This window comes from Micrasema longulum, unplaced genomic scaffold, assembly GCF_059751315.1.
Source record: "Micrasema longulum isolate JH-2025_06_02 unplaced genomic scaffold, ASM5975131v1 h1tg000371l, whole genome shotgun sequence".
Classification (NCBI taxonomy): domain Eukaryota; kingdom Metazoa; phylum Arthropoda; class Insecta; order Trichoptera; family Brachycentridae; genus Micrasema; species Micrasema longulum.
Genome location: NW_028277572.1, coordinates 328,198 through 353,474, shown reverse-complemented (window position 1 = coordinate 353,474; position 25,277 = coordinate 328,198). Strand labels below are relative to the sequence as shown.

Here is a 25,277-nt window from a genome sequence, read left to right as displayed (position 1 = left end):
TTTTTTTATGCTTTGAACCCCGGAGCCGTGTAAATACGTGATAATAATAACCACGCGTTGTGTCCCAGTCCCGTGTTTTCACGTAGTTTACCGGGATACAAAGTGTTAATACTATAAATGAACATTCTGAAAATTTTGGTATATTAAGCTCCAGTGTTTTTGTCGTTTATTTTTACCATGTGTGGCTGTGATGTCACACTAGTCGACTTAATATATATCTCCCTTTTTTAAATGATGAACTCGAATTGGCGTAAGTATAGCCTGTGAGCTCGCCAATACATGACAGATGACATTAAACATAACCATAGAAAAACATAGCAGTTGAGCTCTCAGAAGTAAAGCAACGTGAATGCAGCAATGCTTGAACTACATGTCAATAATATTCTAATAATAAATAATATTATTTGGCCATACGGAACTTTAAAGCACACCTTGGTTTAATTACTAATAGTATTTTATCGGTTAGGTAGGTGTATTAAAAAAAAATGTTGCGTACCTGAAAAAAGCACAACTAATTATGTTTTTGTAAATGATGTCAGTAGCGACACTCAGAGAGTGGCTTTGTGACGTTTTGACATTTTTTATAAGAAATTCATGGCGTAGCCGAAATACTATTATAAAAACGAGGATGTTTTGTTGATTGACGTTAGCAGGCGCTACCCAGGGGCGACTTTGTGACGTGAGAAATTATTTAAAAAAGGAGATTCATGGCGTAGCCGAAATATTGTAATTAAAACGAGGATGTTTTTGTTGATTGACGTTAGCAGGCGCTACCCAGGGGCGACTTTGTGACGTGAGAAATTATTTTTAAAAAAGAGATTCATGGCGTAGCCGAAATATTGTAATTAAAACGAGGATGTTTTTGTTGATTGACGTTAGCAGGCGCTACCCAGGGGCGACTTCATGACGTGATGAAATTATTAATTTAAATATTTTTTTTCATTTTACATAGCGTAGCCGAGATAAGAAATTGCGTGGTGTTTCGAAATTCAACCGTGTAGGTAGCCGCCTAGTTACAATATTATTTTTGTATTTGTATAATTCCTGTTTTATAATGTTTATGTATTTATCGCTATAAGAATTAAACTAAAGATAGTTTTTACTTTTAATCGCTATTCGTTTTTTAAATTATGTTTGTAACACTCAATAATATTTATTTTTCAAGTATTCAATGTTATTTTTGCATTTTAATTAATATTGTTAATATAAAGCGTATTTTTATTTTTCGAATTTACTAGACTGTTTTTATGACAAAAAATAAAAATGCATATTTCTCTGTGTATTCTTCTGTTATAAACAATCTATTAAAATAATACACATCAAATTTCCATTGTCTGTTGATTTGATTTGCAATCTTTTTTTGTTTTCGATGGTTAAAACTCTAGGAAATTCAAAGACAATAATTTTTTTACTGTCATATATTGGCGAGCTCACACGCTATACATAGCCCCTCGAATTTTTTACAATCTTCTAATGGACATTTTCACACCGAATTTGGAAAGTAAATTTGTATAACTATGCTGCATGTTAATACAAAAAATATTTATCCTTGCCACGCGAAGAACGAATGTCCGCTAGTTCAGCAACACATATGAATAAGAGAGAGCACGAATATAGAACTCATAACAAGGAAGACAGAAACGCTGTTCTGTGGTGGGTGTTGTGTAACACAGATTTAGTCTTCAGTCGGTTGAGACAGTGATGATTGACGTACGCGCGTAATATGAGCGGCGTATTTATGATTTTTAATTAATTTTGTTATAACAGGTCTAGATTATATGTTTATTTGCATAAATTATGGAAAAGAAATGATTAAACCGAAGGTTTCCTTGTTTTTTTTTGCGAAAGCCTGAAATTTAGAATATTCCGTCTTTTACTAGTGGTAACACGATGTTACATCACCGCGCGCAAAGGGATTATTTACCACAGTATTTTAAGAGTTAAATACATGAACCAAAAGTCCCGCAAATTAGATTTTTATTCTTCTTTTTACTCTCTTGTTAACTTCGTTATTTGTTATTGAGTCGGTTTTCGCCATGTATCTTTCAAATGTAAAAATTTTTAAAAAATGTTGAGCGTATAAAGTGAACACCCTTTGCACGTCCTCATTATTATAAAATTTCAACTCGCAACTTGCAACAACTGATGATCTTGATATTATTTGTATCTGCTTTAAAATTTTAATACGGACGACGTCAAATCACAGGTTTTGGATAGAAAAATATCAAACGTCATAAAAATCCTATAAGAATATTTTGCATATTCAAATTTTATTTCTAGATTCGTTTTAAATGAATTCTTTTCAGTTTAGTAACACCATCGGACGACGAAGGTCCTGCATTTAAAAATCTGTTTGTGCGCTTCGTCACGTAATCATTTATCTTAAAATACTCTTTGATTTTAACGTAATTTGATTTCCGATGATTGATAATCATGAGTGGAATTATAACACGAGAACCATCAGAAGAGGATGTGAGATTGATACAAAGATGGATTAAGTCACAACCGCACTTGCCTGATCATATAGGTAACATTAAATTATTTATTTATTTGAAGGCATCATATTTTTTCTTATTTCATAAGATACTGAACGAACTACTTGAATAGGTATATAATATTTAGAATACCGTCCCGGGTTTCTCGCAACAATATTTAGTTAGGAGACAAAAACTATTTTAGGGTCAGACAAGATATAATAACAACTTGTTCGCAATAACTTGTATGTTAAGCTCGTATTACAAAGGTGAGAAAATGGTACACGATATTATGCAAGATTTGACCCAATTAATGTATTGTATCGTGTGATACACAAATCAAATGAAATCTGAGATCAAATTTAGGAAAATTGGAACACGCTTTATTTTTCAATAAATATCTGAACTAAGATCTGCGCGCGTATAAAAAATATGCGCGCGCATCCCACGCCTGTGATACTGTTAACTATAAATTTTAACTGTCAACGCGTATTTATTTGTTATTGCTTGTGTCACATTATTTTTTTATCCCCGGTCTTATTTGTTTCACTGCTATTTTCTCTTCACGCTCTTCTTTTTTCTGGTGATCGTGATCAGTGATTTTCAATGAGGTTCACATTTCATGTTATTTTGGAGACCTAATGTTGGTTACTGATTGCAGAATAATATATTGTTCACAAGATATCTGCCAAGGCGCCAAAAACAATGCGTAATTTTCGGCTGCCCCGTGTAAAACAGCAAAGAAAATGGCCCAAGATTTGGCACAAAAACAATATTTTACAAGAAACTGCACAAATATCTTGTACCATATCATTTTCTGACCCATGTTATCAAAGTTTGAAAGGTTTATTGGACTAAAATTGGGATTAAACAATATTTATTAGTTAAAAGGTGAGAAACAAAAAGTGGCGGCCTCCGTGGTGTAGTGGTCAAGACACTTTACTCACACATGGAAGGTTTCGGGTTCGATTCTCGGTGAGAACACAAAAATTCAATGTGATTTTTCTCAAGCCTGGGTGTTCTGTGATGTAATTCACCACTGTAATTGGGCCTCCTGGCCTGTTGTGGTGCAAAAAATTATAATAATAATATAAACACGCAGAGAATATAACAATGTGTACAATATAGCTTGTAGCTGATGAGGGATTAGGTCAGCAATAGCTTAGCATGCATATCTTCCATTTTATGACAGAGATGTTTACTTATAAATCCGAGATAACATATTTTAAGATACATTAAATATACATATGGATACTATGATTAACAAGTCACTAAAACTCTTGGGTTTTGTTAGCAGGACATCTAGTGACTTATATGTTCACGGTTAAAACATTATATTGCTCGCTTGTTCGTCCTCTTTTAGAATATGCATCCGTGATCTAGTCTCCATTCTATGTAGGCCGGATAAATCATATCGAATCGGTGCAACATCGTTTGCTAAGAAAAGTAGCATGGATGATTAGTCTCGAGAGGGGAGGCTACACTTACGGGGAAATGGAGTCAATGTTGAAAATCTCAAGTCTACAAAAATGTAGAAATAACATTGACTACATATTTATGTTTAATTTGTTGAATGGCTTAATTAATGTACCATCGTTACTGGAACAGGTGGCATTCAATGTTCCGATCCGCCGGTTGCGAATTAATAATGTGCTGTTCCTCGATCAACACAGCACAAACTATGGCTTGCATGCACCAATGTACCGATTGTGTCGTGTTGTAAATTCGAGACAAGATCTGGACTTTTTTGGTGTAAGTCTTTATAGTTTTAAATTTCACTAGGAAAGACCTGATCTTGTCTTGAGGTGGTAATTTTTATTTCTTTTTGTCCTAGCTTTAATTTTATTTAGTTGTAGTTAATTTTATTAGTGCCTGTATTTATTATAAAAAATTAAAAAGTCAACAGATGGAAGAATTGAGGAAATATAGATGTTCAAATATTGGCAGAATGGTGAATGTTACACAGTGTGTAAAGTGGCCACGAAACCAGCCAATGACAGGTCATAAGCCCTGTAAATGCTCAGACTCCCATATTCCCTTCTGAAAAATGTTTTCCCTCTCTGTTGCAACAAAAAAAAACTCAACTTAGGAACTTTGTTTACATCAAAATAATTACGTCTTAAGTTTTACCAAGAAATCTCAATAAAAACATCGATAATATTTTGTTAGTCGCCCACAAAAAAAACTTCACTATTTAGGCAATTTGGGGAATAAATAGACGATGTATTTGGATATTTTTAATTTGTTACAATGTTTTGAGTTTGTCCAAACATTTGGACAACACAAAATATTGTTATAAAACGAACTATTCCAAGAAGTTTATAAATTGGAAAACTGTTTTTTTAGGCGTTGCTTAGTGAGTGAAATAATTCTATTAGATGAATCTCTTCGCACCAATAAAGGTTTCAGCTCTTTAACTTCACTAAAATCAACAGATGGAAAAATTGAAGTGCAAACATAAGCAAAACGGTGAATGTTACACAGTGTGTAAAGTGGTCACCTAAACCAGACAAAGACAGGTCATAAGCCATGTCAATGCCTAGACGTCCATATCTCTTCTCTGAAATTTTCTCCGTCTTTGTTGTAGTTTTTTTTTCATTTGTGTTTGCATCAAAATGAAATGCCAGACAACACAATCACGTTATAAAAACAAGGACAAATGGATACACAGTTAACTCTTAAAAGACTGTGTAAATAATTCCTTTGCGCGCGGTGATGCAACAGCGTGTTACCACAAGCAAAATACGGAATGTTATAAAGTTCCGAGATTAAAAAAAAACATGGAGGCATAGGTACTGTTTAATTCCTTTTCCATAATTTATAAATATATAATTTAGTCCTTTTTTAGTTAAATAAATTAAAAATCGCAAACACACATCTTACATTCGCGCGCCCACGATCACTGCCAATAACCGACTGAATCTGTTTCACGCAAACAGCGGCCACAAAACAGCGTCTGCGTCTTCCTTGTTATGAGTTCTATCTTCGTGCTCTCTAATACAGATTTATTGTTGTATTAGCGGATATAAAAAACATAAATATTTTTTGTATTAAAATCCAGCATAGTTATACAAATTTTACTTTTCACAACCGATGTGAAAATGTCCATTTGAAGATTATAAAAACTTTCGTCATTTAAAAATACAAGAGAGATATATCAAGTCTTGTGTCGCAAGTAGACTAATGTTACATCACAGCCACACAAGGGCTGAAAATAGCACACAACGGATTATACATTACAATGCCATTCCTGACTTCTTAAAAAAGTTGAATCAGAAACACATTTAAAATAGAAATTAAAAACCGCACGATATAATAATATCGTATAACTTCCTTATAATGTTTACTTATAACTGAAACTAATAAATTTTTGAAGTGAAAGTTGGACGAAGTTTTTTATCTTGGGATACCAAACAAAAGTAAACTCAAAATAAGACAACAAATAGGCGATTTATTTTATTTTAATAGTAAACCACAAAATTAGTGTTTCAAAAGTCGAAATTAGAGCAGAATGCAAGGCTGAGTTAAGCATTATCGACAAAATTAAGAAAGGTCTTTTGCGATGGTTCGGTCATGTGGAGCGAATGAATGATGAAAGAACGGCTAAAAAGATTTATGATGCGAATGTGTCTGGTTGTAGAAGTCGAGGAAGGCCGAGAAAGACATGGCATGATCAAGTACAACAAATTCTTGAAAGTGGTCATGTGAAAAGTCGGAATAATCGACGTGCGTGCATGAGAAGATGTATGAATGTGAAGGAAGCAAAGGAAGTGTGCCAGGACAGAGTGGTGTGGCGTTCTATCCTCTCTGCCTACCCCCCTGGGGAAATGGCGTGATGGTTAGTTAGTTAGTTAAAAATATTCAAATCATAAGCCAGTTATTTCTCAAATTAAAATCTGTTGACCTTGCCATAATGACATAGCGGATAGTATTTTGATTAGTGAAGTAAATAAATACAATATTTGACATTGATTTAGGTTATAACCAAAACATTTGACATTGATTTAGATTATAACCAAATCGTCATAATTCCCTACCTAAAGCTCACGGTCAACAACTTAGGAATTACTCTAGCAATGTGCTTGTAATGCAGATGTGACATTTTATATCTACTACTGTTTACGAGTTGTTTACTGTTTATGATCTATCATTGACTGATTTATTTAGTGATGTTTCCTGCATGTACATACTTTTATATCAGCATCATTCCCTTTTCGCACCTAATGGTGCATAAAGCACTGCATTGGTACACATATCGAAGCGTATCTTAATAATTTTTGTAACATGAAGGTAAGATAATCAGTCTTACTCGTCGCCAGTCTAGGGACTATGAAATTATTATAGTGTAAAATTGCTTTTTTAAATCAATATTTCATGTCAACTACGTCGGGAATCAAACTCGAGACCACTTAAATGCTACGCAAACGCTACTATTTTACCAATAGGCAGAAAAATACTTTTATATACAAATGCAAAAATAAAACTGATAATTTAACGCATTCTGATTTCATTTTTGAACTGCTACATTTTTCAATTTTTCCGTTTGTTAAAATACAAATCGGAATAACTAAAAAAGAAGACTATTAAGATTGTTTCATTTAGTTGTCGGAAAATTAATTACCGTATTTTTCGGTATAAGACGCACTTTTTTACTCTGAAAATTCAACAAAAAAATGGGGTGCGTCTTATGATCCGATGCGTCTTATCGTTTGCAAATACGGTAATTATAATTTGAAGTGATTTTAGTAAAATAGTAAAAACAAAAAAATAAGTTTCGCCACAGCTACATGTCATATCTTTAAATTCTTTAGAACTGAGACGGGTTTCGGTCCCGTGGTAGAGTCGAGGACTAACGGATCAGAGGTCCAAGATTCGAACCCCGTTCTACCACAACCTGTTTGCCATTTTCTGTCACAGTTATTTACAACCAAAACAACATGGTTACAAAATGACGTAATTATGCAAACCATAAACACGGAAATGCGTTTTACATTTTATAAAATCTTAATTTTAAAAATTGTGTTAAAAAATGAAAAAAAAAGTGTATCGAAACTTTTTTCTTATAATTACCTTAAAATGAATTGATCTGCTAAGGCTCTATTTTAGAGGATTGTTAACAGTTAGGAAATAAAGGATATGGAAGGAAGTTATGAAAAATACAGCACAAGACCAATTTAAAAAAAAATCGTTCTTGGATATTTTCTTTCAACTTGCGGGTATTTACCAGTTTCACAGTTGGCTGTCTAACCAACTGCGCTACAGTTGAATAATGTTAAATTATTATTGACTTGTAAAAATCTTAATTGACTCACACTCGACGCGTACATTATTATTTTATGTACTTCTCCATATCCGATTACTAATTTGATTGGCTTTTTTTCAGATGAATACCTAGTCAAAAGATTTATACATAGAGCCAAGTATAGTTTTCAAGCTACCAAAAACTATATTGATAATTATTATACTTTAAGATCCAAACTACCGGAAATATTTTCTAATAGAGACCCACTCTCTAAGGAATACAAAAGGGCTAATAATGTAGTGTAAGTATGATTTCTTTGATTGGCGGACATAAGTATAACTGCAAAAGTATAACTTTCAGGAGGAGAAGAAAACGTTATTACGAACCCAATTATTTAGCTGCAGGACTCATATTTTGCGAAACGATTTATTATTTACAGATATTTTAATCTGTGTAACTATATTGCAGTAAATTGTACGAAAAACAGCAGAAATATTTACTTCTTGAACCGTTAAAGATGGGACAGAAATGAGTCTACTTATTTTTATTTATTGATTTTTGAAACCAACATAGTCATACTAATAAACAATACACAAAGAATAACAACAAATAACAAGACTAATTGAGGACCGTTTTAACAAAGCGAAATATCTACAAAATGTAAATTTTTCAGGAGAAGATTTTTTCATGTTAAAAATAAAACTATTACGATTTTAAATAAAATAAAAATTACATTTTATAGATATATAATTTTTTTACACATGTACTAAAAATCAACAATGTAGAATCAGTAAAATTATTTATAAAAATGTTCTAAATTCACGAATTTTCACAAACAATAAATATCTACATATTTTGGTGATAGGAATGTATTGAAAATTGATTGATGTTGGGCATTAAATAAGTTTACTTTTGCATAAAATCATTTTAAACTGATTTTTTAAAAATTATATGTCTACTGACATATCTAAGTACCCATGTCAATGTACACATTTAGGTATTTACCTCCTTTATATTTTTTACATACATAATAGCACAAATAAAGTGATAACAAAATGTATTTCAAATAATATCATTTTATTATTATTTTTATACTTCTTTTTTTTTGGCCGAAATTATGTTTCGTTTGTGATTTTTTTCGATTTTAAAAAACTTTTTTAAAAAGATTTTTAAAAACACCTCAAAAAATATGTAGATATTTTGCTTTGTGAAAACTCTATGTAGTGTAGTTATTTCGTTTTGTAAAAATTCACGATATTTGAACCGCTACAACTTCGCATATATATCGTTTTGTCAAAGTTTTATTTCACCAGTTGATAAAGTTTACATGGAAGAACCCATTTAAATAAAAATACGCATTTGGTTTTTTTTTGTAGAAATTTCACATTGTGAAAACGGTCCTCAATTAAGGGTTTCATATAGGAAGGAAAATAGGGAAGGAAGAGAAGAAGACGAAATAGTAAGTAAATATAAAACAATATACTACTAGAACTGACTTTTACTATTTGAACCTCTCAATTAATGATAGAAATGAGTCTACTTATATTACTGTGATCGGTACTATGTGTGCCACTGAAAATACGACACAAATTATTTATTTTATTTTATTTATTTATTATCATATCATGTACATAAAATTATACATTTATACAAAGTTGCTTTGACTGTCTTACGATGGTTTTTTACCTCGTTTTAAGGCGGTCAAAACAGTAATCAATTCATAGAATATTTTTCATTCATTGAGTAGGAAACTCCTTGATGATTTTTCCAAATGCTTGAGTTTACTGTTTACCATATTGATGTGCCATATATATGGTTTATAAAAATTATATTTGTGCTGATATACTCATGTGTCTGTATCATATAATGCTCGTCGCATCTCAACACAGGACTTTTAGTCCCATGGAGTTAGGACTTATTGTCTCAAATAATGTACAGTAAACTTATGTATGTAAATAAATAAATAAATTCAACTTTTATTAGCACTTGTGAATGGTTTCATTAAAGTTGAATTTCATTAAAAATATTTTTTATACTTTCATCATCAAAGGGGCACCGCATTGATGTACCAAGTATAGCGTATTTTAATCATCGATTACATGAAGGCAAGGTGATCAATCTTACGGTTCAGGTCAATCTTACGCTTCAGGTTCATCGACCAAAATCTAGTCCCATGTTTACAAATTCCAATCTACGTTGTACATTACGACGCGGACTCATATCTTCATTCGATTTCCCTTTTCAGGATTTTTTACCTAAGGGTAACCAGGTCAGTGCGTTTGCCTACCATGCAAGAGGTCTCGGGTTTGATTCCCGACATGGTTGACATGAAATATTTATTTAAAAAGGTGTTTTCACACCAGAATATTTCATAGTCCCTGGACTGGTACCTGAAGCGTAAGACTGATCATCATACCTTCATGTAACAAAAATCATCAAGATACACTGCAATTGGTGTACCAATGCAGTGCTCTATGCACCATTCGGTGCGGAAAGGGAATGATGATGATGATGATGATGATTATGATGTAGCCATTTATTCAAAAACGCTCGTTAAGGATTCTGGTTCTTTTTCACACATAGAACTGTTTTATTTATTCGCCTGGACATAGACAAATTTACAAATTTTAAAACAGTTGTAATTTTTCATTTTGAATCAAAACGGAAAACCTTTTATTATTACTGATTGTTAGTAGGTATATGTTTTAAATACCTATATGTTTTAAATTAATTTAAGTGTCTTGTTTCCAATAAAAAAAAATACTTATATTCAAAAATACTTCCTTAAAACTTTTATTATTAGGTTATTTTTTGTTAAGATAAAATGTTTTCATATGTATCCTTTTTAAACTTTTCACAGTTTAATATTTAAATTATTTACATTTGAATAATTAATTACACAGAATATTAATTTTACTACTTTTACAGGCAAATCATGTTTCTTCCGGGACAGACAAAGGATTTTCACAAGGTTTTGCTTTTAAGACTCGTCGATTATAATCCTGAAAACTTTGTGATGATCGAAGGACATAAAAACGAATACATGTTGCTTGACTTGAAAATGAAATTGGATCCGAATCAAGCGAGGGTAATAACCCTCATTGATTCCACCGGATTTTCTCTAAGACATTTTGGACGTTTAACAATAAACTATTTTAAGAAACTTACGACATATAATCAGGTATAAAAAATATATTTTATTTCTTTACATCCATTTGATATAATTTTTCCATATCGGGCAAATAATAGTAAGTACCTAGTGAGCGTTAGAATATTTAATTTCATTATGTGAATGTTTTAGCGCATGTCGGTGATCTAAGCAAACATACAAATTCGTTAATGTTATTAGGTACGATATAATGTTTTTTTTTTTTAACTTGAAATAAGGCACATATAAACATATTCTAGTGGTGCTTTAATAATAACATTGTGTATAATACAGGTTGTTCTTTAAACCCCGTCACATCTGAATCTACGATGATCAGTATAGGCAAAAAGACATATTAGCATATTTAAAAAATATTTAGAACAAAAATTTTTTTTTTATAAAATATTTAGAAGAACAAATGGTTGCTTACTTCTGCATGGGAAAAAAGAGGGGAGCGCGGCGCAGAATCAGACTCCCCTCTCCCCATTCCTCGTTTCAACACTGCAGAAGTAAGCAACCATTTGCTTTTTAAAAATTTTATTCGTTCTAAAAAAATATTTTAATGTGCCAATATGTTTTCTTGCTCATACTGAACATCTTGTTTTCAGATGTGACGCGGTTTAATGAATATCCTGTATATACCTCGTGGGTATTCTGCGGAAAGGCATTAAGACAAACTTTTGGTGTTTTGACTTAATGATGGGGTAATATTGTTCAGGAAATACCCTACAATCTACAAAAAAGCACTAAGTCCTATCTACACTAGGGTCGGATTATTTCCCCGATAAGTCAATTAGAATATAAATCTGTTTATGGAATAAGGAAAAAAATATTCCACATGAGTTTCAAAGTTGGTAAACTAGCATCTCTCATACGAAGGATATTCCTTAAAAAAAATAATAAATCAAGTCACACAAAGGGATTTCACTATCTGACTTGCATGTAAAATTGTGCCTTATAACAATACTTTTTTATTTGGTAAAAAATAATTTATTATTTGGTAAAAAAAGATAAATAAAGAAACGTCATTTTTTGTGAATACTTTTTTTAATGTAGTTTAAAGATCAATGTAGCATTTCATATAATTAACTTTATAATGTTTCGTTTAAAAAATATTTGTCAATGCCTAACAAACATTTAAACTTAAGTACCTATCTTTAAACTAGTAATTTTAGCTTTATGCTTTTTTGCAGAATGCCTACGATATATCTGATAACCTTAGGGTTTAAATTTTGATTTTTATTTCTTCAGAAATGTTTTTTCTTATATCAAAATATTTTTTTGCTCCGTAATATAAAATAGAATTTTTCACTTCGCCTTTTTTTTAATGGGTGTCTGATTTTTCCTTATCTCAGATATTACAATCATGTTCTAGTTGGCTTTGATTAATTTTTTCCAAAACTATGTTTTTTTCAAGTTAGTAGAGGTAACACCCCCGTTGATCGCGGGGGATACGTTCTGGACTTGGCCGCGATGAGCGAAATTTCGCGATCAACGAGGGAGTTTTCGCGGAACAATTTAGAATATTTTGCTTGTTTTAAAAACTTCTCCATTTTTGATTTTAAATGATCGCAAAGATTTTTAATTTTATTTATTCATTTATTCTATACGTACAGATGACTTTTATAAAACAGGTAAAAAATAATGTAAGACAATATGTAAGTCTAATAAATATGTATCTAATAAACAGAATTTTTTGCATATCTTTTTATTAATCAATATATTTCATAAATGGTACATTTTATTTTTACTCTACAAAAATCTACTTTTATGCATCTAGTAAATTTTATAACTGTAACTCTCCAAAAAAAGAGACGAACTCTTGTTCTTGGAGAATGACTTGCACTGTTATTGTTATTTTATTATTAGAATTTATATAATTTTGAATAAATCAGTACATGAGAAAAAAAAACTTATAGGATATAAAAGTAAAAACAGAAAATAATAATACATTCATACTAATTAAAATTGAATGCTGTTTTTACACTTGTTCAAAAAAATTCTTTAAATTTACTTCGAATTTATTTATTAATAGATTAGTTTTAATAGTTTTTAGTTCATTGAAAAGATTATTGTAATGTTTGAATGAACACCTTTGAAGACAAAACTATTTTAACCATGACTTGGGTGGAATTTAGGGATTTTAATATTATTTTGGTATCTGAGTGACTTATTCATCTCAAATTCTTTTATTTTGTCTTCTTCATAAATTAAAGTATAGAATAACATAATGCTTTATAGATATGTGTTTGTATATAAAACAAATAAAGAAATACAACATAAAAGCATATAACTACATAGTGAAATGTTTTTGAAAAATTATTACAATTTTCGACAAAAAATTAAAGTTTACCGTAGGTATTATTTAAGTGTGCGTAAGTATAATACAAAAAGTCAAGAGTTATTGTTTTTATTGCCTAAAGAATTTTAAATCTAAAAACTTATAATGCATTACGAAACACGTCGATTTCTCCATACTCGTTTCCGAGCCGGCGTAGTCTGACGATTGGAGAATTTACAGAATGATTATGTCCACCAGACGCCACTACAAAGATAGACTGCAATCTTGTTAAAATATTTGGTACTTTGATACTCATCAGTCTCATTAAATCAGTGACGTGCAGTGTTCTATTCGCCATTTTTAAAAAAAATGTGTTATTAAGAATTCTTCACTTAGAAAGGGATGACAATTTATGTTTATTATCAGTCTGTCCATCTGGAAAATTAATTTCGTACTTTTGTTGCGCTGTTGATTGCATTGTAGACTCGGGCAATTCGAAATCTCTACCTATAACTATTATCACCATTTATCGCAATTTTCTAGCATTTCGATTGCTTTTAGATTATTTTTTAGAGTCACTATAAAAATGTCGCATTATAACGAATTTGCACTCGCCGGGGTCGCCATTAAGGGAGGTTACCTTTGATTTATATTAAAATTATTGATCATCATTCCCGTAACGCACCTTATGGTAATGGTACCACTACATGTACACCAAATGCAGGGTATCTTTTTTTTAGGGTAAAATGATCAGTCTTACGCTTTAGATACCCCAGTCCAGGGACTATAAAATATTCACGTGCAAAAACACATTTTCAAAAAATAATTTATGTCAAACATGTCGACAATCAAACCCGGGACCTCTTGTATGGTAGACAAACGCGCTAACCACTACACAATCAGGCGAACAATATTGTTTGTTGAAAATTTATTGCTGTGCACTCATTAATCGATTAATATTAAATATTTTAATGCGCAGTATGTACATATTATGTATATAGTGTTAATATTAATGATAGTAAATATATTTATACAACCGCTAACGGACATTTCTATGTCTACTGGTTTCTAGACGTACCCGTCCTTCGTCGGGACACTAATTACTCTAACACGCAAATCCCGCTTTCCTCGCCACAATTTATGACTTAATTAATGACTTAAAAGTCAATAATATGGAAACATTTTACATTAGGAAGGCTTTGAAAAACAAGTCATTTTTAAAAATTTATGTTGTTTTTAGAAATGTCAACCGTTAGAAGTAAAGGAAATACATGTGATAAATGTATCGCCGATTATTGAAAGCATCTTCCAAATGTTCAAACCGTTTTATAGTGAAAAGATTCTCAAAAAAGTAAGTGTTTTTTTATTTAAATAATTGTAAACTATGCTATATTAACAAAAGAAATACTTTTTCAATATGTTGTCGAGTGATTTAAATAATGTGGAAAATCCCTCATTTTCTGCACTCGATAATAATTGATATAATTATGTTAGAAAATAACTTAATTTCAAAGTGAATATGTAAATTAAAACTAATAACAATAACATTATTAACAAAATTTGACCGTATTCGAGGTAAACCTTTGATAAGGTCAAATGTTGTTGATAACCAAATGTCGCCATGGCGAAATAAAATCAGAATTGTCCGCATCATGGTGTAATAACACTGGACTGCATGAAAATTGATCCTGACAACATTTTTGCTGAATTTTATGTAAAATGATCTCCTGAATCTGAATATTTATTTATTTATTTTTATATAAACGGCATAAATTGCCTTTTACATATATTGAACATAAATATGTAAAAAAATACATATATAAATACATAACAAAAAATTATAAAATTGTATAACTATAACAATAGTAACAAGTAGGTAAATACACATAAGCAACCAAAAATATTAACCAAATAATTACATAAATATGAAAAAACAAAAAAGGAAAATCACTTTTAATTATAAAGAAAAGTTTAAGAATAATATTGCGATAGAAAAAAAAGAAATCAAACTCGTTTTATAACTATCAAGTCCAGAATCAAATATATCAGCCTTGTTCTCATACTGATTACCATATCTATGGAGCCTAGGGATAGGCGAGTGCATGTGATAGTTGGTCCTAGAACTTGCAGAGCAAAAAGGAGATCTGTGACCAGGTACACGGAAACACACCAACTCCAGCAAATCAGGACAGTCAATTAATGAATTGATCACTGTATAAAGTAATATTAAGTCAGTTAGGATTCTTCTATCAGAAAGTCTTAAAACATTCGCTGAAGATAACAATTGAATATGACCCCCGTTTTCGGTGAAGGCCCTCTCCACTTATTTCGACCCCCTATCCTCGACTTTGAACCACAGCCTGGACCATCAAATTATACGTCCACCGATGATGTAGAATGTTCAGCTGATTCAGCTCATCGACAACCTCACCTCTAATATTCATTACTGCTAAAATAATCGATCAATAAATTTTCAGCCATCCAAGTAAAATTTGGGGAAAACATGGGTTTTTTCGGATTCAAGAAGTCATTTTACAGAAGAATCAGCAGGAATGGTGTCAGGGCTCTTTTTTTGTAGACTTGTGCGGTCAGAGCATTCGATTACCATGCAATAGGTTTTAGGTTCGATTCCAGACACGGTTAAAATGAAATATTTATGAAAATACGTTTTTAGGTGAGAACATATCATTTTCCATGGACTGGCGCCTAAAACTTAAAAATGATTATCTTACCTTCAGGGGAAAAAATATCAAGGTACTCTGCAGTTGGTGTACCAAAGCAGTGCTCTATGCACTGTTAGGTGTGGAAGGTGGCCTCTTTGGTGTAGTGGTTAAGACATTTGACTCACACACGGAAGGTTCAGGGTTCGATTCCCGGTGAGAACAGAAAAATTATATGTGATTTTTCTCAAGCCAAGGATTGGGCCTAGCAGCCTGTTGTGGTGCAAAAAAAAGAAAAATGATGATGAAAGTAAGAATTAATCGCTAGACATTCTTAAGGAATGGTCCGCCATCATTAAGTTATTTTCATGTTATGATACAAACGCACGGTCAAGCGTTGAGAAATAGCACACAATATTTTTTTATTAAATAGTTTAAGTTCATATCTAATGAGTTAGGCATGTACTTAAATTATTTAAAAAAAACAATAATTACACATCGAAATACCAATATGTTGTGCTAATTAAATTATTTTTTACTATGAATACATGTAGGTATGTATGCATTTATGTTTGTGTATCATGCGCGGTCCGCCCATGGATTGAATGGAATCAATGCTTCCCTAAAAATTTTACTTCTAAACAATCAGTACCTAATTATTTTGGTATGTTAAAATCAGCTATAAGGTAACTTACATTTATAATAACTACAACAAACATTTTTTAATCAGTTTGTTGTTAATCGTAGCGATCTTAAATGTGCTCGTTGTTTATTAATCAATAACTTCTAAAAAACTGCGACAAACCACCAAACTTTTCGCCTGTGCAGTTATGCGTGGGCTTAAGTAAAATTCCATGCGCTCGGTCTAATTCTGAAATGAGGATCTGCGAAAGTCTGTTGGTTCGCCCAGTACTGAATTCACAAGTCCGCGCATGCTCAAATTGAAATCTTTAGTAACTCTGTGGAAGCCATTTAAAAAAATCAATCCAAACTTATTTTTCGTATATTGTGACAGTTTTATAACAAATTTAACTCTTAAATCGGTTGAAACGATGATATTATAATATTAAACTATAAAATATACCTCTATTATGCTGAAATTACACAAAAAACATTTTTAGTTCATTTAAAAGCACTTACTTTAAATTACTGCGTTAGTAGTAAGCACATATTTTACATTATATGTACCTAGTGCCAAGTGACTGCCTCCCTAGTAAAAAACCTCACCGCACGCCCCTGGTGTGTATATACGTATATATAATTTAGATACCAACGATATGAATTATTGATACTTCGACACGGGTTGTACGCAGTGCGGTTCATACATACAAATAAATGAATATTTAATTACAGTTAATCAATTATTTTACAGGTACATATACATTCCGCAAATTCCACAACCGTATTAGATTATATTCCCAAAGAAATAGTCCCTTTCGAGTATGGCGGAATGGGCGAATCTGCTGATACTATCAATCAAAAAAATTGCCAATTACTTGAAGAAAATAGGTAAGTATCTATACTATTTCAGAAAAAATATTCCAAAGTTATCAATTATTTGATTACAGTTAGATTTCAGGGCCCCGATGGAGATGTTTGTCAATGTATAATAATTGTCGGTACGTGTAAATAGTACTTCGATTTATCATTCTTTCAAGCGGTGCGTTGAGTTTTTAATTGTACTTAATAAAAAATAAGTAATATAATGTTAATTACTACTGTTAGCGAAGCAATGCATATTTATGTATTTATTGACGGACTTATGCATTCCATTCTAACAATGCTAAATACAATTTCTTATAATAAATACAACTTAATAAAATTAAAGCTAGGACAAAAAAAAAATCTTCCTCAAGACAATATCCGGTCTGTCTTAGTGATTTTTGAAATCTATAAAGACTTACACCAAAAAATCCCAGATCTTGTCTCGAGTTTACAATACAACACAGTCGGGACATTGGTGCATGCAAGCCTTAGTTTGTGCTGAGTTGATCAAGGAACATCACATTATTATTTTGCAACCGGCGGATTGGAACATTGAATGCCACTTGTTCCAGTAATGATGGTACATCAATTAAGCCATTCAGTAAATTAAACATAAATATGGAGTCGTATTTATTATATTCAATAGAAAATTCAGTATAATATTTATTACCAGCAGTTCAACACACGCGACAAATTATCCCCCGTCAAAAAGGGATAAAGAAAATTGACCTTTGAATATACAGTAGCGTCAGTTTCGATCCTTTTTGTGTTGAGCACGTAAAGGAGGCTATAATTTGTATAGTTTTATACGTTGTTATCTTGTGGCAATGCGGTCAGCACAATTCTGCGGTGGAGATCTTGAAGAATAAGTCAGAGTAGTTAATCAAAATTGTCACAAGTCCGTGTTTCCATTTACATGTGGGTTTTTCTTTAAGCGCGGTAATACCGACCGAGCAATTGAAGAACTCAATTAAATGTGTTGACAGAAATCGATTTAATAGATCCCTTTCTGTCAGTACAATGGTCGCGTCAAATTGAGCTCCTGGCCATAACATTCAATATAATCTACATGAATTGTATAAATTAAAAATGTACCTTAAACATTTATATGAAAAAAGTACTTGAGTGCCTCAGTTACATGTGTAAGTATGTAGTTTTGATCATGTTATCGACGTAATGTTAGGAAAATATTGTTTTTTTTCCTTCCTTTCCATCACAATACGACAATGTCGTTTTAAAAGTTTAGTATTTTTTTATTATTTTTATTTTCTTTCTGTTGACGCCCATGGGGCTTTTACATTATACATACTATATCATAAGAAAAAGTTACACATTAAACATAATTAACATTTTTCAAATATAAAAATTAAAAAAAAAATATATATATATATATTATTAAAATTTAAAAATAAAGTTACATAGTTAACATAATACACTATTAAGACATAATACATACATTATATTATGTTTATAATATAAGGCATAACAGGATTTAAATAAAACATAATTATTTTTTTTTACACCGGTAAACTAAACTTTAAAGTGAAGTTATTTAAAATGTTGAAAACTGAAAAGGGTTTTATAGACTAAAAATATAAAACATAACACGGGCTAACTTTTAAGCATACATAAATACGATCGAGGATTTATTGACTAGACTCAGTCGCGTCGGTCGCCTGTAGTACTTTGGTCTTGAATATGCTCAATGAGTAACGAAATATATCAACATCGCCATATTCATTACCAAGGCGATGAAGTCTAGCTATAGGTGAATTTACATAGTAGTTGTGCCCGCTGGACACCTCGACAAACACCGACTTATTTCGTGTGCGACGGGAAGGTATTTTAATATTGACCAGTCGCGTTAAATCAGGGCTGTCCAGCGCGCCATTTACAATTTTATATAGGTTTACTAAATCGGTTAAGATTCTCCTATTCGAGAGAGTAGACAATTTTAAATTATTTGATAGGAAGTTGTAGTCGATTTGGTCAACGGGAATATTAAGTTTAAAATTTATGAAGCGAAGGAATTTATGTTGGACTTTTTCTAATTTTATGTTATGTATTTTATAGCAAGGTGACCAAATTATTGAATTATACTCTAAGTTACTCCGAACTAAGGCAACATATAAAGATTTAAGCGAATCGATGGAATTAAAATCCTTCACCGTTCTCAGCAAATATCCGAGACACTTCATTGCCTTGTTAGTAACTGCATCAATGTGTGGAGCAAATGACAACTTGTCATCGAACACTATACCTAAATCTTTTATTTCTGTAACTCTTACGAGATCTGTGTTATTTATATTATAAGAGAAGTTGATTGAAGTTCTATTACGGGTAAACGTAATAACACTGCACTTGTCAATATTAAGAAAGAGCTCATTTCTCTGACACCAAGTATATAGACTCGCCAGGTTTAATTGAAGAGATTCGCAGTCACTAACAGAAGCAATAGTCTTAGATAATTTCAGGTCATCAGCAAATAAAAGAATGTCCACTCCCTCGAATATCGATACAATATCATTAACGAAAAGCAAAAACAAAACAGGACCTAAGTGAGATCCCTGAGGAACTCCACTAGATGCCTCAAACTGATACGACCCATAACCGAATACTTTGACTAAAATTTTCCTAGATGATAAGTAGCTTTTGAACCATTTTAAAATGTTTCCCGAGATTCCTAATAGTTTTAATTTGTGTACTAAAATCGCATGTGACACCTTATCAAAAGCTTTACTAAAGTCAGTATAGATCGTATCAGTTTGCCGGCGTTTCTCCATAGCTTCCATAAGCCGATGCTGATACAACATTAAATTTGTCGTTGTAGATCTTCCTGTAATAAATCCATGTTGTAATGGAGAGATAACTTTTTTTATTTCTGGAGTAAACTTTATCAAAAAAATAGATTCTAATAGTTTAGGTATAGTTGACTGCATGCAGATGGGTCTATAATTAGCAATATCTGATTTATCACCCTTTTTAAAAATAGGTGTCAAGTAGCTGGCTTTCCATCTTTCAGGAAATATACCAGTTTTTATGGATAAATTAAAAATTTTAGTAAGTGGATCAGTCAAGGAAGAACCACACTGGGTGAGGAAGAGGGGAGGAATATTATCTGGTCCAGAACCTTTGCTTGGATCCAATTTGCTTACCCCAATTTTTATATCGGCATTAGTAAACAAACAGGTATTAAAATCAATCAAATTAGTACAAACAAAATCGTGCAGTTCTGGATCAGTCTCTGAACTATATACACTGCTAAAGTAGTCGGCAAACAAGTTAACAACATCTTGTGGTGCGTCGGCCATTCTACTGCCATAATACATTGTGGATGGAATTCCAGACTCTTTACAATTGAGAGTATTAGAAAATTTAAAAATATGTTTAGGGTTGCTTAGGGCCTCTTGTTCAAATTTTGAAATACAATTACGATAACATGTTTTGGAGAGATTTTTAGCCTGAGCTCGCAGTTTAGTAAACTCATTATAATCGTTAATATCTCGAGATTTTTTGTAAGTAGCATGAGCAATTTTTTTGTTACGTATGACTTTGATAAGTTGGCTATTAAACCATTTAGGATACTCATTAAAAATAAACTTGGTTTTAGGAACATATGTTTCAATGGCTGTGTTAAGGATGGTATAAAATTGGTCAGTTATAGTATCGATATTTGATTCCCGGTTTATAAAACTCCAGTCAGTAGTCGAAAGAAATGAATTAATTGCTGGATAATCTGCTTTAAAAAAATTGGACTTAATATTAGAAGTTTTGTACTTTTGAGTTATCGAGGTATTGAATCTAATAAATAAAGGTGGATGGTAAACATCAATAGGTAGAATATGGTCATTTGCAACTTCCACAGATATGTTGTCCGAGTTGGAAAACACGAGATCCAAGAGACGATTGAGGCTATTGTAAACATAATTGACTTGCCGAAGGTTCAAAAAATTTGACATTTCGATGATTTCGTTGGAGCCATGGTTGATGACATCGCCGGATTTGGTCTTGCTGTTCAAAGGATCCCACTGCACATTTGGCAAATTATAATCACCTGTGAGGACGATGGTTGCATTGGGGTATTTTCTACGAAGGTTTTCAACTTCTAAGTAATGATCCCTGTAGATATTTGCATCTGACATAGGGGGAATGTATACACTTCCTATAATTATTTTCTCTTTTTTGGATGATATCATAACAAATAATTGTTCGATGTTTGTTTTAGTGCATTTTAATATGCGTGACGAAAACTTTGTAATAACTGCAATCAATACACCCCCTCCACGAGACCTGTCGCTAGTATTTTTGTTCCGATCGTTTCTATATATCGAGTGGTTACAAAACCCTAATTCCGAATTGTTCAGTTCTTTAGTAAGCCATGTTTCTGTAAGTGAGAAAACAGGGAAATCTGTCGTTGGTAGTGACACCTTAAGTTGAAGTAATTTAGTCTTTAATCCTCTTACATTCTGGTAGTAGATCTTGATGGGTTGTCCTTTTTTGAAAACCCTTTAACTATTTTGGGATTATTGTTAATATATTTGATTGTAATATCGGACTCCCCGTTTGCCCTCCTACTTTCCAACTCATTACGTAATTTGTTGAGGTTTGATCTTTGTAGCGGCGATTGGTCCTGGTAAATCCGTATGTTGTTCTTTATGTTGAGTTTTTTGCTCAACATAAAACGTGCCCATTTGGACTCTTGGAATTCCACTTTCAGTGCTCTAGGTTTCTCTCCTGAGTATCTACCCACTCGGTATACTTTTATGATTTGATCATTTACCGAGTTATCGACCTCGGATATAATTTTGTTTACCGCAGTATTATCGTCCTGTATAGCGTCTGCCCTGTTAGGACTTTGGCTCTCAGGTACGTTGCAGATTATTATATTCTTCTCTCGGTAGCTTCTGTCCTGCACCTCCGATACCAGCTCACAAATATTCACCATATCGTTAACAGATGACGATTGATTCTTGGCCTCCACCTCCAATGCACTCATTTTCACTGCCATTTGTCCGATGGTTCCCAAGATTTCGTTCGTTTTAGGGACAAGTTTACTTATTTGTAACTTAGTGAAGCTATTACTCGGGTCCATTATTACTGACGTGAGTGCGTTGATTGCACTTTTTGCATATTCAACAAATGCTAGGGCGTCCATTTTAGCTGTTAATAATTGAAAAAGATTTGCGAAATATAAGAAAGTATGTAATAAACAGTTATTTCTAAATTCACATAGATTCCCACTTACCACCGTTCTCTACTTGCCTAATGTGTTTTCTCGTCTTGAGAACAGTTACTTCTTCTTTTTACTATTTACTGGATTATTACTATACCTCCCGACGTTCACACAAATATATCACTCGCTATCAAGATCTTCAAATCTTTTTGTACTCGTATTATTATCATGTTTTCTATAAATAAAATTCTCAGAATATAGAACACTGTTTTCAAACAATCTGAAAGTTCAGTGGTCCATTTTTATTTTTATATTTTGTTCATAGACTATTAAACTAAGCCAAAAAAAAGATTTTTTTTTAATTTTTAGGTGTCGTATTATCAGCGCGATGATTTTTTAGAGCATTGCATTTTTGAAATTACTGCGCGTGTGACGTCTCAAGTTCTCTTCCGCTTCTTCTCGGTCGGCTATTCCGATTGGTCCGTTGGATTAACGTAAACCGGAAGTCTTCCACAACTCTCTTATCATTGATTAATTCATACGAACTTGTGACGCCGTTCAAAGTAGTTCATTTTTATACATTTATTTTTTTATATTATTTTTTGCAATTTCAAGAAACTTTGCCTTCCAATTTGAGGCTCTAATTTTTACCGCGCACTTTTAAAACTCTTTTGTATCCAATTTTCCGCAGGGCTGAAGTTCCTCATTGAAATGGTTAAATTTCAGCGTATTTAAAATAATATAACGACATGATTTTATATTGTTTTCAAATTAAAAAAATACGTCTCGTGTATGATAAACTTTTCATTCTTTTTTTTAATAATTTTAGTTGATTTACGGAAAGTCCATTTTAAAAGCATATTATATCGAAAAAGAGAATTATTTAAAAAGCAAAGACAAATAAATATTTTACTAAATATTATTAAATATTTGTATATAACCACTTACCGACTTTTCTATGTCTACCGGTTAAGAGACGTACCTGTCTCTTCGTCAGGAAACCACATAAACCAGCATGCAAAACCCACTATACACCTTCACCATAGTTGGTGCACAAAAATATAAAACCAACACGACATGCATTTTAATAAGCAACGGATACGATTCGAAACCGGTAAACATAGAAAAGTCGGTAAGTGGTTATTTATAAATATTTAAAACATTTAGTAAAATGTTTTACCACAAAGTAAATGCTTTAAATATTTATAATTCAAATAAATAAAACCGATAAACATTATCGGATTGATTATAGGCGTTAGGAATTTATTGAGTATTATGTTTTATTTATTTATTATACGGCACAAGTGCATTTTACAATATAAAATATAATGATTAAGTTAGATATACAAAAAATAAAAAAACAATATTAAAACATGGGTATAAAAATAAAAATAAAAACAAGAAAAACATTCATATATACATGTATGTATGTCAGCATACAAAATATATAAAAAAAGTCGGTATATATGAATATAAAATGAGAACATCAGATAGTTAGCATAAGTAGCTTTGCAAATAATTCGTTAATCGTTACTATTGAACACCATACAATATTTATAAAGAGATGATTTGAATTCACAGAGACTCGAGTTAAAAATGTCGATATGAGAGGTACATTCATTTCCTAGTCTGTGTATACGCGGTATAGGTGACAAAGATAATTAGTTTGAGAAGGGTGACAATAATTTATTAGTAGCCAGAAGAAATCAGATCCTGATTTTTACTAACAAGTCTGATCATTATGTATGATGACATGGGAACAGAGTTTAATTTTTTCTATATTAGTTGAGGAGTAATTTGGACATCAAATGCACAAGAAATCTGCATTAATCGTTATAATATTTAGATTTTTGTTTGCTAAAATTAACATGACTATTTTCTTGTGTTGTTTTCAGGGACTTCTATTTGAATGAGAAGCTTTGGGTAGTTGACGAGGCCAAAAGACCAGGAAAAAAAATCTCCCGTGATCTTAACACGGGCTCCTTTAAAAGTTTGGTCATTGATTAAAAAAGAAATTCATAAATCAAAACATATTTATATTCTTGGAGAGAGTGGGATGAAAAAGCTTTATGTAATGGACGGCGCAGTTCAAGAAGTACCTTTTTTTATTGGTAAAAATAAATATCACCAAACTTTATTTTTTAAACCTGTTTTCTTTTTTGTGTCAACACTTATTTAATGTAGGTAGCTGAAAACTTATAAGAATATATCATGGGATTAATATTGATGTTGGAAAAAAGTAAAACAGTTCGTCATAAAGAGTCATTTTCAATTCATTTATTTATTTAATTATAACATATACATTACAAACATACATTTAATACGTACATATATAAAAAAGAAAAAAATACATGAAAGAGATTCATGTCAAAGTAGTAGGAGAATCCTGCTCTGGAAAACCCCTTCGGATACATGGAACAGATCAATATCCAGAGCGATGTCGTTCAGCATAGCGGTAGCTCTTCCAACAGGCATAACCATCGGCAGGTTGATCCTGTATATCGGAATATGAAACAATCTATGCTGACGCTGTCTTGGGTAATTAGCAGGAACATACAAACCAATGCTCATCATAATTTCAGGATTATCGACAATACCGCGCAACAATCGATAAATATAAAGGAATGAGGTAACCTTTTCAACGCTAGAATACATATATAGTAAAATAATGATTTTTAATTATAAATGTTTCATACAAATGTTACATGCATATAATAATACCGACCAAAATAAAATATTGTTAAAAGAACGTTTTTTAATTACATTCATTACGGTTAATACAAGAACTCCATTGTAAACTGCTGAGTTTTCCTC

The 25,277-nt window shown here is 31.8% G+C and overlaps 1 protein-coding gene across 2 annotated transcripts; it reads left to right on the top strand.

Annotated features, from left to right (window-relative positions):
- Positions 1 to 2,333: 2,333 nt before the first annotated feature.
- Positions 2,334 to 25,201, top strand: LOC148282163 (alpha-tocopherol transfer protein-like). 2 transcript variants are annotated; one of them, XM_088225567.1, is made up of 6 exons: positions 2,334 to 2,527; positions 7,858 to 8,017; positions 10,645 to 10,897; positions 14,386 to 14,496; positions 17,178 to 17,314; positions 24,359 to 25,201. In XM_088225567.1, exons 1-6 carry the CDS (start codon positions 2,434 to 2,436, stop codon positions 24,468 to 24,470), a joined length of 867 nt encoding a protein of 288 aa, XP_088081693.1. In that variant the 5' UTR covers positions 2,334 to 2,433; the 3' UTR covers positions 24,471 to 25,201. The 2 variants fall into 2 exon arrangements, with proteins under 2 accessions (XP_088081693.1, XP_088081694.1); XM_088225568.1 differs by lacking the exon at positions 2,334 to 2,527 and adding an exon at positions 3,071 to 3,085.
- The last annotated feature ends 76 nt before the right edge of the window (positions 25,202 to 25,277 follow it).